At 36.5% G+C, this 15657-nt stretch overlaps 1 protein-coding gene across 1 annotated transcript in view; it reads left to right on the forward strand.

Moving 5' to 3' along the window:
• itpk1b (inositol-tetrakisphosphate 1-kinase b) overlaps positions 1–15657 on the forward strand; it is a 45087-nt gene that overhangs the window by 16264 nt on the left and 13166 nt on the right. The window contains exons 4-5 of the mRNA XM_008400067.2: positions 5294–5419; positions 11121–11238. Coding sequence (XP_008398289.1) covers positions 5294–5419; positions 11121–11238 — 244 coding nt within the window. The remainder of the gene's footprint in view (positions 1–5293; positions 5420–11120; positions 11239–15657) is intronic.

Here is a 15657-nt window from a genome sequence, read left to right on the forward strand (position 1 = left end):
CAAGAGGAATGGGAAAAACTCCAGCAAACTAATGCGAGAAGCTTGAGGAAAGAAACCCAGAAACATTTGACCTTTTCTGAGGAAACGTATATTACCATCTGAATAAAGACATTAATAAATAAATCTCTGACATATTCTTTCTGTCATTATTGTGAGATATAGCAAATAAAAATAATTTTAATGATTTTAGCAGACCTAAAACAAGAGAAGTTTGGTCTGATTTAACTTCACACAGTGAGATAAAAATGTTTTGTTTTGTTTTGGTGTATGTAAACTTCTGGTTTCAACTATAAATATTAGACAAGTAAACAGTGCTATTTGGAAGGGGCCTATTGAAATCTGATTTTGAAGGATGTTGAAACTGTAACCTAAGTTTAGGGATGAGACAATCACGATTAATCGTGATTAATCGGTTATTGAAATAATCGTCAACTAATTTAGGAATCAATTACTTGTTAACTGGAGTATATAGATCCAAAATAATTCCATTTGCTGAAAGAGCAACATACTCAGACCAGTAATTATGAAAAAAACTATACAAAAAAAATATAGCTGCAACTGATTATTTTAGTGATCGATTATTTTATCGATTAAAATTCTGGTTCAAACTGTAACTATTAGACAAGAAACAAACCAAGTGCAGTGTTTAGATGTAGACATCTATTGGAAAAGGGGCAAATTGAAATCTGATTTTGAACGATGAAAAACCTGGAATTTGGGTTTTGGGATAAAACAATTAATCCGATTAGTCATGATGAATCAATTATTTAAGTAATTGTCAACTAATTTAGTAATCAATTCATCGTTAACTGGAGTTTACAGATAAAAAAATGTAACCACTTAAGCTTATTTTATACAGGTTTAAAAGTATATTTTTATTTTGATTTCTGTTATTCTGCAGCTTTTACCTTATCGATACTCTGGTGTTGAGTGTTGAGATAAGTATTGTTTAAGCTTTATGCTGAATGTTGTCCGTTCAGCATAAATCGACGTATCTGTAGAGACGGAAAAGTGCTGACTGGGTTTGACAAGGAGGAGCTTTATGATCTAATATGTAATCATTTATTTAGTTATGCAACTGGCCCAGGTTTTCCTGTCTAATTATAATATTTGGTGCTTGTTTCACTCAGTATTTGGCAACTTCCCCAATGTAAGTTGACTCCAGGTTTGGAATGCTTACGCAACTATAAATGCCCCTTACGGTATGTTTGGCCTCGACTGGCATAATAACTTCACTATATCTGTGAGTTTCTGCAGCCGGTGTCTGCATGCTATTTTGGCCTGCAGCCGTGTTTCTGCAAGTAGATGGAACGAAACCGAACACCTTTGAAACAGAAAGAAACCACAAGATAATGTAACATAATAAGCAGTCTGGGAAATTGGGTCAGTGTAAAACTGTTGTTCGGACACGTCTCCGTAAAACTGTTGTTCGGACACGTCTCCTCATGTTGAAACATGACCCACTGATTAGATTTAAAAGGAAAAGTTACAACAATAACATGTTTAGTAACAAATGTTCTCTGGGTTTTCATTAAAGGTTGCATTAAAGGTTGCTATGTTGCATTTTGACAATAAAATTGGACTTTTCTCGTATAAAAAGGAATGATCATTTATTTTAATTGTTTTAATATATTTTGAATCTTGCATAAAATAAACCTAGGTTAAATGAAAAATCAGCAGAATGTGAAAAATTTTTTATTCGATTAATCGTCAGAATAATCGAAAAATAATTGTTAGTTACACCCATAAAATGTGCACATTTTTGTACAGTTTTGACTGCTCTGACTGTGTTGTTCTTTTAGCAAATGGCATTTTTATGAATCTGTATATGCTACATAGCATTTAGCCAATTACTAAATTAATTGGTGACTATTTTAATAATAGATTGATCACGATTAATCGTTTTATCCCTAAGCCTAAGTTCTAGTTTTTTCATTCTACAAAGTCAGATTTTAATTCACGTTTGGATGTCAACTCTGTACTGGCAAAGTATATTGTTTTTGTTAGTTTGTTAATCGATTACTAAATTAGTTGACATTTACTTCAGTAATTGATTAATCACGATTAATTGTTTATCCCTAAATTACAGTTTTTACGTTCTTCAAAGTCAGATTTCAGTTGACGTTAAGATACCAACTCTGTACTGTCAAAGTGTACCGTTTACGTTAGTTAGTTAATCCATTACTAAATTATTTGGTGACTATTTTAATAAAAGATTAATCATGATTAATCATTTTATCCCTATGCCTAAATTCCAGTTTTTACATTCTTCAAAGTCAGATTTCAATTGATGTTATGATACACTTTGCCGGTAAAGAGTTGGTATCATTTATGTTAGTTTGTTTAGTTTATTTTAAACAAGGACAATGTGGAAAAAACATTAATAAAAAATGCTTTGCGGCAGAATTAGCTTAAGCTAGTTTCTATCTGTTGTCAGGTGAGATAATGAAACGGATATGATAAAACATACATTGAAAGTCTCCATACACCCTATACATACAGTAACTGTACACAGTGATTGCAACCCATCCCCACCTTGAAGAATCACTTTGCAGCCTTCTGTCTCGGGTCGGACTCGAACTGTAATCAGTCACCTATCCCTCACACCTCTCACAATCATTAACCAGCGCTGGCTGCGCTTGACCCTAAGCCAACTGAAACTGTACAGGTTTACAGCTCTTTCATTGATCCACACCTGTGTGACAAAGGTGTGTATTCACCATCAGCTGACTCAGAGTCAGAACGGGACAAAGAACAGTGAGGTTCTGCTGCTCTCTGGCCTGTTTGCTCAGGTGTGGCTCCGATGTTTTGTTCGCTAATGATCCGCTGGGCCCTGCTAGCTGATTAGCTAATGAGTTTATGTCCAGTTGCTTTAACAAACTAGCTTTATTTCTCTGAACCTCCAGTTTTCTGAGCCACATGTAAAACAAACTTTAGTTAGGGAGACTCCAGTTATGCATCAGCGGAGGCCTCAGCCTGTCCTTCCTGTTTCTACGCATGTTACATCACATGTATTCCCTCGGTTTGTTAAACCTGCGTCTCCTGTTGCAGTTCTTCTTCACTGCTTAGTATGTTCAGGCAGTCTTTCACTGTTAGTCTTCAGGGGAATGCTAATGAGGTGTTTCCTTGTTTCTTTTGAATAAGCCCTGTAGGATCGACCAGAGGGAGGCTGGGAGGCTTTTTACAGATAGTTATAGAAACAGCTGCAGCATATTTACAGCTCTGTAATTAATGCTTTCTAGTCTTAAATAACAACAAATAAACATGTCTTATGAAACAGGTGATCAGGCCAAAGACAAACTGATACTGCAGAAATGTTTGTTTTGAACTTTAAAGTTATTTATTAGAAATTATAAAAATATTTGCAAGTTTTACAAAGAGAGTTGGTTACGTTTCAAACTTGTTCACTCTAGTTGCAATCCCTCCACTTTTTGGTTTCAAAAGGTTTAATTCTTGGAAAATCTGGATTTTTTTCCCCACCAAAGCACTCCGTGGGCTTCCATAGTTTAGATGTCGGCGCGCCCAAGGCGGCCATCTTGTTTGACAAACATCTTTTACAGCTTCTATTTAATTGTACTTTGAATTCAAGTCAGTTCTACGATAAAATATAAAAGTCAGGCGAGAATTTTATTATTTTTTTAGTAGAATAAAGTCATAATGTTACATGCATGCAGTTGGACAAATATGAGAATAAAGTCACATGATGATAAAGTCTATTAATATGAACAGAATAAAGTCATTATGTAAGCAGAATGAAGTTGTAATTCTATGAGGACGTAAACATAAAAAACACTATTTATCCAAGTTTTAATTAAAACAACCTGTTTCTGGTAAAATTGCATCTTTATTCTGCTAATATATTGACTATATTCTCGTAATTCTCAAATCACAAAAAGAAATTAAAAAAAAAAGTGTTTTCTGTCATTTATAATATATTTTTCAGAAAATGAATATCACAATTGGAAATCATGTCTTGTATGAAAACAAGCTGATATTTTATTTTTAAGCCATGTCTTCCTAATTGCAGCTTTTACTCCCAGTAATCTCTCCTGCTGGTTTTTCTTGTTCATCATTGGAGGCTGAATGACGTTAGGAAGAAGCTGCATTTAGATATTAATGCTAAATATTATAATGATGATGAAATCAGTTACATTTATTCCACATTTCCTTCTCTTCTATCCTCCCACCTCTCTTTCTGATGTCGGATTTATCTCGGCTGTGGGCAGAAAAGCCAGTTAAAGCTGTGAAACGTCAAGCACGCCTTTTTGATTTTGATATTAGACATTTGATATTTAGGTTCAGTTTTCTGTTTATATTTACTGCGATGCATTAACTGTGCAGCCTGATGAAGACATGCTGCTTCAGTCCTGGTCGGAGTTGGCTCGTTCCTCCACACTGTGTCTGATGGAAACTGTATAAATATCAGCTCAGCTTTAAAAAAAATTCAGTTATTTCTGCTGAAAAGGTTTTGCGTTTTGCTCTTCGCTCCAGACTCCCACAATCCCTCCTTCACATTCCCAGTTTCTACAGAAGAACGACGTATAGGTGGTCAAATCTAACCGGTGGAGGATGCTTCATAAGAAACTATTAAAATAAATCAATTCTGCTGACTGAATACTTCAACTTATACTAGTGCTGCAATTAACAATTATTTTAGTGAACGATTTTGCTATCAGTTATTCTGACAATTAATCGGATAAAAGAAAAAGATCCTAAAGATTTTTTAGTTAAGACAGTTTTATAAGCCATGTGTATTTATAAATGAACAAATAATTAAATTCCTTGTTGAAATGATAAATGACGATTAATCGATTAATCTGATATTCTGTGCCAGTATTAGAATACATTAAAAGGTGCACATAAACAATTCAATTCCTTTTATATATAAATAAGTAAACATTTCTAAAACATTTCTAAAATGTAGCAACATAAAATTATTTAAATTGAATAATAATAAAACTGTTTACAGATGAACACTTTTTAATCTTAAATGCAAAATGTCTACATTTTTTGCACAATTTTGCAAAGTGTGTTTTCTTTTTTTTAGCAAATGGCCTATTTTGAGTTAACAATTAGTCAATTACTAAATTAGTTGACGATATTTCAATAATTGATTAATCGCGATTAATCGTTTGAACCCTGTTAAATGGTTTACAATTTGAATAATTATTGCAGGTTTTTAAATCAGTTTGTTCCAGCTGTCTTAGTTCGAAACACAACACTTTTTGACAATAACAGCTTGAAGGATTTGTTTTGATCAGAGGCGTTTATTTCTGTTTTCTTCTGCCTTCAGCTGGACCTGAGCCAGCCTCTGGAGGACCAGGGTCCGCTGGACCTCATCATCCACAAACTGACCGACCTCATCCTGGAAGCGGACCAGAACGATTCACAAGCCGTGCTGCAGGTCCAGAGAGTACAGGTATGAGTTTCTGGACAAAGTTTCAATAGAATCCACAAATCCAGCGGATCAAAATTAGAGAAAGTAAAAAGTTTACATGCAGACATTTTAAAGGTGGCAGGTATTTTTACTGCTGACCTGTAAAAAAGGCAGCTTGACTCTTAACTGGAACTAAACTGGGTTTGACCCGTAGCAGGGTTGGGCGATATAGTCTTTTATTGTGGTATTATTGTGATAATGATAAAGGAGGGGTGTCCAAAGTGCGGCCTGGAGGCCATTTGTTGCCCTTGGATTGATTTGGTGTGGCCCACGACTGCAGTTCAAAAAATTATACAGATTTGGCCTTTAGGTCCAGATGGAGACTTTTAATTTGCAATAAATGTAAAAGATATTACTAACATAACTTTCTTACACAGGGAAATTTAAAGTACAATACAAAGTATTTGTGTTTTTGTAACCAAGCTTTTACTGAAAAGCCAACTTTGCTGCACCCAAATCAGCATTTATACTTTCTTAAACTTGACCCAAATCATATTCCTATTAATGAAAATTAATTTATTCAATAGAGCCCAAAAGAAACTGAAAACTAGACGACTTTCTTTTAAAACAGCAAACATGCTAAATCAACTAGGGCCAAAGTAGAAAAAAAAAGTACATAAAAATAAATAAATAATAATCTCAGAAAATTTCTACAAAAAAATGTATCTAATTTTTAGGGGGGAAAAAACTAGAAAATTTGTGAATTTCAAATGTCAAAAGTTTTCTAGAAAATGTTCAAGTTTTTGAGATTATTCACAAAATTTCAGAGTTTTATAGAAAATTTACACCTTTTTTCTATCTACAATGGCCGTAATACACCTTCATAAAAATCCCTTTCCGGTTTTGTATCTACAATAAATATCGAGTTACTTTGCTTGATTTTGGGTTTTGCTTTTTTGGTCCACTTGGCAAAACTTTTGGACTCCTCTGTGATAAAGAGCTTAATTTGATAAAACTATTATTACTAATTTTTAGGTAACTGTTTGAGTGTGACTGCATGGGACAGGATTCATAGCACCATAAAAATAAATATTGTTCTGAAAAACATTTCCAGGACAAACATGCTTCTTCAGGATCCCACTTACTGAAGAAAGTGTGATTTAAATTGCTCTACTTCACACATTTAATCAGATTTTGAAGAGCAATCAGTATGATTAGAAATGTTATTTTTGTCATTTTCTCTGCTGTCAGTTTTCTTTTTTTATTTACTATCAATAATTAAAATTTATTGTGGCAGGATAAGAAATTTTTCACGATAAAACGATGCGATACATTCCCACCCCTACACAGCAGTCACCAAAGCCTTACCTTTGAGGGAAAGGAAGTGCTGCCACTCTTTCTAGAATAAAAAAAAAATCTACAAATTTCCAAAGAATCAGTTCTTCTGAGGCTGTTGTGAACACTCTGGTTATATAACACTGTGCTTTAACTGAGCCTTAAGCAGAATAAATCCAGGTCAGCGAGATCCAAACAACTCGGCCCAGTATGTGGCGACCCCTAAGGGTCATGAGACCCGGCAGCAGTCTGAGAGATTTGCTGCCGGTCCGTATCTGCACTCTGTTTGCTGCCAGAGACAGTAAACATTTATGAGGTTCATATTTTCATCTGAAACTGGTCCCAGTTCAGGGAATCGGGGACGTCAGCGGCTGGACTTCAGCACTTGGTAAACCTGGAGATCTGAGGTGAGGATCCTCCCACTGGGAAGCGATCTGCTGTTTGTGTTTGTGAAGCTGGCGGAGCAGCAGATGGTGTAAAATGAATTTACTGCTCTGACTTTGACCCGGTCACTCCGGCGGATTCATAGAAACTGGGATCGTGATGACAATGGTTCTCCTGACACCATTGGGAGGACAAACAGAAAGTCTGTTCTGGAGTTCTGGTACAAGTGGTGGTACTCAAGGAGAATATAAAGCTCAGTTACGCCCAAACAGCCAAATAAGGCATAACATTATGACCAGTGACTGGTAAAGACCGTCGAATAACTCTCCATCATGGCGCCTGCTAGTGGGTGGGATATTTATGATTCCTTTAACAACATCCTTACATAATAAGATTTTAGTCTGGTCAGTTCTGCTTATTTTGAGCTGTTTTAGGGCGTCTTGTCACTTTAAATCTAAAGCTGCTGCTGGCCACGCCCCCAACCCAGCATTTACCCTCACATGTGAAAATGGCTGCCAACCCATGCAAAATATACAAGCGTACATCTTTGAAAAGCATTAGCAGAATGCAATTAATTAAAAGACAAGTTTTTGTTGTCTTGTATTTACAGACAAAAATAAAAGTTTGTAAATATGTTTTACCCTAAACTTCACCAGGTTCAAATGCAATAAAGAAATACTATGTTGTTTGATTTCTTATTTTAAATTAAATTATTGATTGTTTTGCATCTTTTGATGTAATTATAAAGAATGAAAAGGCTTAAGTGAATAAATAAAAATCTGTGGAATGTTCTAAGTTTTTCTTTATTTGATTAATCAATTAAGTGTCAGAATAATGGATCCTTTAGCATGATAATCATTAGTACCAGCTCTATATCTAATTTAGTGCCACATAGCAGATAGTTTGGGGGTGAATATCCGAATTGGGCCGTTCAGACTGCCGTGAAAAGTTTGAATGAGTCGCATTTTGGTTTAAAAAAAAACAAAAAGAAAGAAAACCGTAGCCATCATGTTTTGACTCATCTGAGTATATTTTGTTAAAAGGTATTTCTCTCAGAGCAGAACAGGTCGGGTTGAGCCAATCCTGGGTTTGGTCTGTGTTTACAGATCTGTGAAATTTATGAGCTTTGTCTCCTTTCTTATCATCATGCTGCTGTTATTTTAATGAATCCTTGTGCTGCAGAGGAAGAAGCATTCCTCTCTGTTACTGCTCTTCAGTTCAAACAAAATGTCATGCTTGGTTTCTCTGCAGTGACTCAGGGGTTAGAGCTGTGCAAAATAAATGCAGAATATTTCTCTGGAGCTGGTGGAAGAACCGAACCCGGTTTCCACAAACATTAACTGTGTTCTGGAGGATTTACAGCCTGATGTAAATCCAACCCGTTTGGAGTCGGTTGATGTAAATGCAGAAATATGTCCGTATGTATTTTATGTGTTGGACTGAAACTGTTTGATCTCCAGTGAGGAGATTTGCTCCAGCGCAGAGCAACATGTGCAGGCCTCTCCTACGCCCACACTGACATACGTCTGGCTGCTTCTCTCCTGCAGCACCTGCTGAAGAGACTTTTCTCTCCTCCCCCTCTCCTCTCCGTTCTTCTGTTTTTCCTCTGAAATTCAGAAGAAAATAGAAGGTCTGGTGAGTTTCAGCATCTTGTATAACATTAGGGCTGAAACGATTAATCGTGTTGAATTGATGATTGAAATAATCGTGGATGAGTTTAGTAATCGATTAATTGTTAACTGGAATCAATAAAAGCAATTTGCTGAAAGAACAACCCACTCAGAGGAGTAATTAGGCCAAAACTGTACAAAATATACATACATTTTCAAGGTTTCCCCCAAGAAACCTTGCTAAGCCCGGTGGTTCATTCATCCAGCGGCCCGTCATGTTTTTGAGTTAAAAATGTTTAAATTTGACAGGAAATTTTAAATATCACTTGATAATTATGTGTTATTGAAAAATTGAAAGACTAATACCTGAACAACAATTATAAAGTATTAAAAAATTCAAGCATTAAAAAAAACTTAAATAAATAAACAATGCTAAACCCGGTGAGGGAACAAGTCCAGCCTGGTGGCCCGCCAGGCTTGTAATATACTGGGGAGAAACCATGCATTTTACATTTAACATAAAAAAACAGGTTTTACCCAGATCTTCTCAAGTCGTATAGTTTTAGCTTCGCCTCATTCAAACTCTGTAAAAAAATTCTCCTTTTAAATAGGAAATTTTAAAGGAGATTCTGCAGATTTTTCATTTAAATCTTTATAATATTAGACATACATGAAAAGATGTTGATAAACAATCAACTTCCTTTTTTAAATAAGAAAATAAACATTTTATTGCCTAAAACGCAATAACACGGCATTTCTTTAGCTACTTTGAATCGGGTGAAACTAAAACTATGAGGCCACTTGTGGAGTTTTGGGTAAAACGTTTAAACATTTTATGATCTTAAATGTAAAATATATCTATATATTGTATAATTTTGGCTTAATCATTGCTCTGAGCGTGTTGTTCTTTCGGTAAATAGCCTTTTTTAAGACTGTATCCTCCAGTAAATTAGTAAATTAGTTGACGATTATTTCGTAATCGATTAATCACGACTAATCCGATTAATCGTTTCCGCCCCAGTAGAGATTCTGTAGTACCAACAAGCAGACGGATCTGTTGGACGCGGAGGGGGGTTGCTGGGTGTGGAGAGAGTCGGCAGAGTCACAGACGGCAGGAGTGGAGAAAGAGCGTTTGGTTATGTAAAGCAGGCGACCTCATGCTGACCGAGCAGCCGGCAGACAGAGACGCAGTGATGTAACCTCCACAGAGCCGCCGGCGAGCATCGAGCGATGCGCCAAGCGCAGACCGAGCCGCGGCCACGCTCCGATTCAGGTTTACATATCCAGGGACGGAGATGTGTGAGCGGAAAGGCGGCTCCTGGTTTTTGCTTGTGGTAGAAAAGCAAGTCAGCAACAGATTGGGGACGGAGTAGTGAAAACATATTGGAGGTGAACAAACAAGAAATCTGAAGACTTCAAGTAGAAGTTGGAAATTATAGTTTTCAGGATACAGAAACCTTCTGTTCCTCTCTACGAGCCGAAGCAGCTTTAATTACGGTTCGCTTCAAATCCCTGAAAATGTTTGTATTTCAATTTGGTGTTTTCAAGGTTTGGAAAGTGCTTGAATTCTGTCTGAAGTCCTTGAAAGTGCTGGATATTCAAACTGGGCGTTTTTGTAATAAAGTGTAATCTAACTGGATTAGAGGTCTAGATTTGGAAAACATTGTTTATAGTTAACAAAAGATAATAAAAATACTTTTTTTCATTGTCTGAAGTTAAATCAGACCATTTTTTTCTTATTTTAGGTCAGAATTACCAAAATTATTCATATTTGTTAAATGACAGAAAACTTGGCAAAAACATTTTTTAGAGATTTTTTTTGTAACTTTCTTTATATGCATTTAATTTGAACAAAATGTAATTTACATTCACATGATTTGTTTGGATTATTTCAGTGTAATAAATATTTATTATTCCTAATGGCTCAATGACTTATCGATAGATTTTGCTATATTTTAGTTTATCTTTCCCTGCTGTGGAAAGTAAAATACAGTAATAAATGATGTCAGAGTGAAGTGAAACTTTTTTTTTCTTTCTTTCGTTTTTATCTCCAAGGTGTGGTGCTTGGAAGGTTGGAAAGCTACCTTGGGAATCCTTGAGAAGTGCTTGAGTTTTACTGTAGGAAAAGTGTTTGAACCCTGACCGTAACCAGGCTGTCGTGAGTCTTTGTTCGCTGCTATTTTCTTATCCGGTTATCTAGAGAACATCGAAGCACTCAGAGGAGCTGCAAACTCGTCATGGCCATAAAACAAGCTCCATTTAAATCATCTGTTTTATGGCGATTTAGGAAGAATTTCTGTGATGTGGTCTTATATCACGAACGTTAGCCCCTGCCAGCGGACTTTAAAACATCAACCTGATTAAAACCCTGAAAATGAACCCAGATGTTTTTTTTTTTCCATCTCCGTTTTCAGGATTACATTGACGCACACCCTGAGACCATCGTCCTGGACCCTCTGCCCGCCATCCGAACCCTGCTGGACCGCTGCAAGTCCTACCAGCTCGTCCACAGAATAGAAAAGTGTATGCAAGGTAAGAGACAGCTGATTGGCTGACCACTCACTTGTTGCTGCATAATCAGGCCGGAAGAGAGAGTTTTGTTGAATTGTTGGACAAGTAGATTTTTTAAAAAGAAATTAAAGAAGGAGGAGGAGGAACATGTTGGACTTAACCAAGTTTTTCTGAAACAGAAGGATTGTAATTTTTCAGTTTCATCATCCATCAGCAACATCACAGTGCCTGTCTGGTTAAAGTCAAAATTCTTCAAAAATTAAAATAAAAATTCTGTAAAAAAAATGAAAATAAACAAAAAATAAAAAAACTTAATTTTAAGGTTAAAGTCAGGATTCTTCAAAAAAGTAAAAATCCTGAGAAAAATTTAAAAATTCTGAGAAAAATTTAAAATTCTGAGAAAAAGGTGAGAAGTCTGTGAAAAAAGTCAGAATTATTTCTTTTAAAAGTCCAAATTCTGAAGAAAATTTTGAATTCTGAGAGAAAATTAGAATTTTGAGAAAAAAGTGAGAATCCTAAGAACAAAGTGAGAATTCTGAGAAAAAAGTCAGAATTTCAAGAAAAATTTAGAATTCTCAGGACAAAATGAAAATTATTATTTTTTTAATTCTGAGTAAAAGAAAATCTGAACTTTGAGTTTAACGTCAGAATTCTTGGGGGGAGAAGTTAATTTTTCTTTTTAGAAATTTTTTATTTCTAGAATTCTAAGATTAAAATCTGAATTTTGTATTTTTCTTCTCTTTTTTTTTCTCGGTGCCCCAGTTCTGGATCATCAGGTTGAGACCAGATATTTACCACAAACAGCCATTTTCTTCTCGCTGCCATAGATCAGACTAAATTGTTCTTGTTTTTGGTCAGGTGTGGTTACCATAATAATTTCTATTTATAAATAAATTGTGGTGAGAGAGATATTTTTTAAAATTCCTATCACTTCAGATTTTAACGTTTGTTTCTTATCATTGCATAACCATCTGATTTGGGTCGAATGATTTGGGTTTCCTTTCACAATAGTTTGTGGATTGTTTTTGTTATGCTTTCCTGACAGAACTGGGAGAACTGGTGTAACTGGGTCAGATTTTTTGTTCCAGAGTGCATTACCAAATTTGGCGTTTCATGTCGCCTCTGGAGTTGCTTTAGCCCACATCTTCACGAGGTAGATGAGTCTTTCCTCTGCCTACATCCCCCAGAATGCCGTGCGGTGTTCAGTGAAATTATTGAATATTACATCTATTGATATCGATCAAGTGTCAAGATATATTGTTATTGATTTCAGAGACCACTGTGGGCTTTTCAGTTGGTGTCCATCGTATTTTGTAAGCAGATCAGTGAAGGAAATTTGTTTCGCAGCTTCTGTCGTCTGTTAAACCAAAACATTTCTGTTACTGTGGATTCGTGCAAGGTTTGCTGTTAAACCCCGTCCCTTCTGGCTTGGTCTCTGCTTTTTAATTCTGAACCCATAACTCCTCTCCTTGTTTACAGGAGAAACTCTGAAGTTGTAAACTGGGCTCGGAGTCGCTCGTTTCCCGACCAGCCCATAAAGTGTGTTTTAGCCTGCGGGTCGCTGACGACAGGGGCCACATTCCCCGGTGGGAAATCACATCCCGTCACCTCCCTATAAGGCAGGGAGCGTAAACCTTTAAATTATTTGTTGAGAGCGAGGGGCTGCAGGCTGGAGTCAGAGCATTGGATCGGCGGGTCGGACGTGTCTCAGCGTTCCTAAAATAGAAGGAGGAGAAGAAGAAGAGGAGCCGTTTCTTTGTTTTTTCTGTCTAAACAGACGCGATGGCTTGTTGCATAACAGAGCCGAGCTGCGTCGTTCTGTCTCACTGTCGCCGGCTGGTTTCAGTGGATCACAGCCATGTCAGAGGATTTTGGTCGTTATGTTCGTGATGAACTGGGCTTAAACTGGGTTCTGGAGTCCTTAAGTGGCTGCCATGGCAACCCAGGCCTAAAAGGAGAAGCCCCTCATCTCCAGAGGGAAGCGGTAATGATACAAACAATTAGTCGACTTACGGTAAATTGTCGATTTAATGGTTTATTACATTAAAATTGGGTCCAATCGGTTAACTAATGGCGTCTGTTAGACATTGTTTTAGTGTTGTAGTTGACCGCCATACAGCAGGCGGCGCTGCCGGTCATCAGGAAGCGGCGCCCACCGTTGATGCAGAAATAAAGTTGGCGGCGGTACCATAACTCTGAGAGAAACGGTCCGAGCGGAGTCTGGTGGTGTGAAAAATACACTTGATGCGGTTTTGTTTGGAAATATAAACACTCGAGAAGCTCCTTACTGTAAGTTTGAACTTAATAGTGTTTGTTGTTTCCTCTCCGAGCCAGAGAAGGTGTCTGTTTATGTTTCCTCTTACAACTGTAACGTTTGTAGCTTAGAAATAACGTTTACAATTAAAAAATATTGGCTACAGTCTGAAAACTACTCTAGTTTTTGTATAGAATAAAACAGACAGTTTTAACCGCTCAATATTAAAGTCGTACTACGATCAAGTTAAGTTTTATAAATTCAGTTACAACTTGTTTTCGCTAAGCTGCTGTTCGATAATGCATAAAGCGGAAGTTAAGTTGTCCTGTCAAAATAAAAGCGTTAAACAACCGGAAGTTAATCAGAGATTATACAAATGAAAGGAAGTAAAGGCAAAAAGGTGATAAAAACAAATAAGGAGTTTAATTTTTACAAATATTCCTGAATCCCCATGATCTCCACCTGAAATGCACTGTAAAAACACAAAATTTTACCAAGTATTCTTGATCTAGTAAATATCTTAATACACTTGAAAAAAGACAAAGTTAACTTATAAGTAACTTTTGTGCAATATACAAGGTTGTTTAAGTAAAAAACTCCTTAAAATTTATGAAAAAAATTAGTTCTTTTGCAAAGTTATTTCACTCATAACTTGGAAAATGTCTTTTTATAAGTCAAATAATCTGCCAGTGAAACTAATTCTATTTTTAATATTAAAGAAGTATTTACTTCCCATTTAAAAGTTACTTGTAAGCTAGTTTTGTCTTATTTCAAGTGTACTAAGATGTTGCACTGAAAACCAGATTTAGTTTTTAAGTGTAGACGAATGCATCAGCTGCTTTGTTTGCTCAAAGCAGCTGATGACGAGCAAACAGATGGGATCTCTGTTGTCCCTCATTGTTTGATAAATGAGTATTACTGTAATATTTGGGAAAATAGCAGAAATGTGTCGGATTTCCCTATTTCAATAAGGTTCTCCCGGTTCTCTGGAGTTTTCTGAGGGGATTTTTGTGAGTGAGCTTGAAAGCAAAATAAAAAGTAAATGAGATGATTGTTTCCTAACAGCCTGAAGGGCTGAGCGTGCCTCCAGGTGTTTGACAGACTTCTGGTGACTGAGTTGTTCGGCTCCGCTGGGTCTCCTCCAGGCGTTCGATGTTTAGACAGAACCGCAGATTGATCCTACGGCAGAACGCAGCATTCCCGCTCTCTCCTTTCTTTACCATCAATCGTCGGCTCTGGACCCGAAACGCTTTCTGTTTGACAAGGTTTCAGTCGTGTGACGGCTCTGTTTGATGTGTCTTTACACCAGCAGCCCCCGTGGTTCGCTGATGCAACGTGGATGCTGCAGCGCTGCAGCATCGGGTGTTTTGTCTGTGGAACATCAAGCGGGTTATTCGTGACTCTCCACGGTTTTCCAACTCCTTTTACATGGAATCAGAACCAGGTTCAGAGTCGGCAAGCGTCATTCTTCTTCTCTGAACTTGTCATAAAAGGGAGCTTTCCAAACGGTCTACAATTTATTTCAACAACTTCTTGTCTTTTTGCAAATTTTTTTGTGCAAACTGATTAAAAATATATTTTTTAAAAAGAAAAACATTAATATGATTAAATGTCTCATATGCTGCTTTTATGCACACAGATATGCCTAATGTCAATGTGTTTCATGGGATTAAAAGCAGTTTTAAAAATATTTATGTGGTATTTCAAAAAAATATATGAAATAAAAAGAATCGAAAAACTGGTATTTCACTGTGACAGTCAGATTAATACAGACTCATAAAAGAAGGCAGCTGTTAGTTTTTGAGCAAAAAATGTAAAAATGATTGATTAGGAAAGGATGAATCTGTTTTACGTTGATGTTTTTATCATTGCAGGTAGGAGGCTGGGAAAAAAGCTCAGAAAAACAAAAAAAAAATCTTTTTTATATTGATTTAGACTAGGGCTGAAACGATTCCTCGAGTGATTCGAGTACCTCGATTATTAAAATTTCTCGAGGAAAATTGACCTGCCTCGAAGCTTCGTTAATTTATGTTTTATCATTTAGCGCACCGTGTTTCAGCCGGAACATTATTTGCGTTGCGCAGAGCTCTGACTTCCGCCTCTGAGTTGTTGACGGAAGCTACGTGTTAGCGGCATAACGTCCAATCTTCAAGTAAGGCCCGCAGGGATTTTTCTGATTGGTGATA

Source organism: Poecilia reticulata, linkage group LG22 (genome assembly GCF_000633615.1).
Source record: "Poecilia reticulata strain Guanapo linkage group LG22, Guppy_female_1.0+MT, whole genome shotgun sequence".
Taxonomy (NCBI): domain Eukaryota; kingdom Metazoa; phylum Chordata; class Actinopteri; order Cyprinodontiformes; family Poeciliidae; genus Poecilia; species Poecilia reticulata.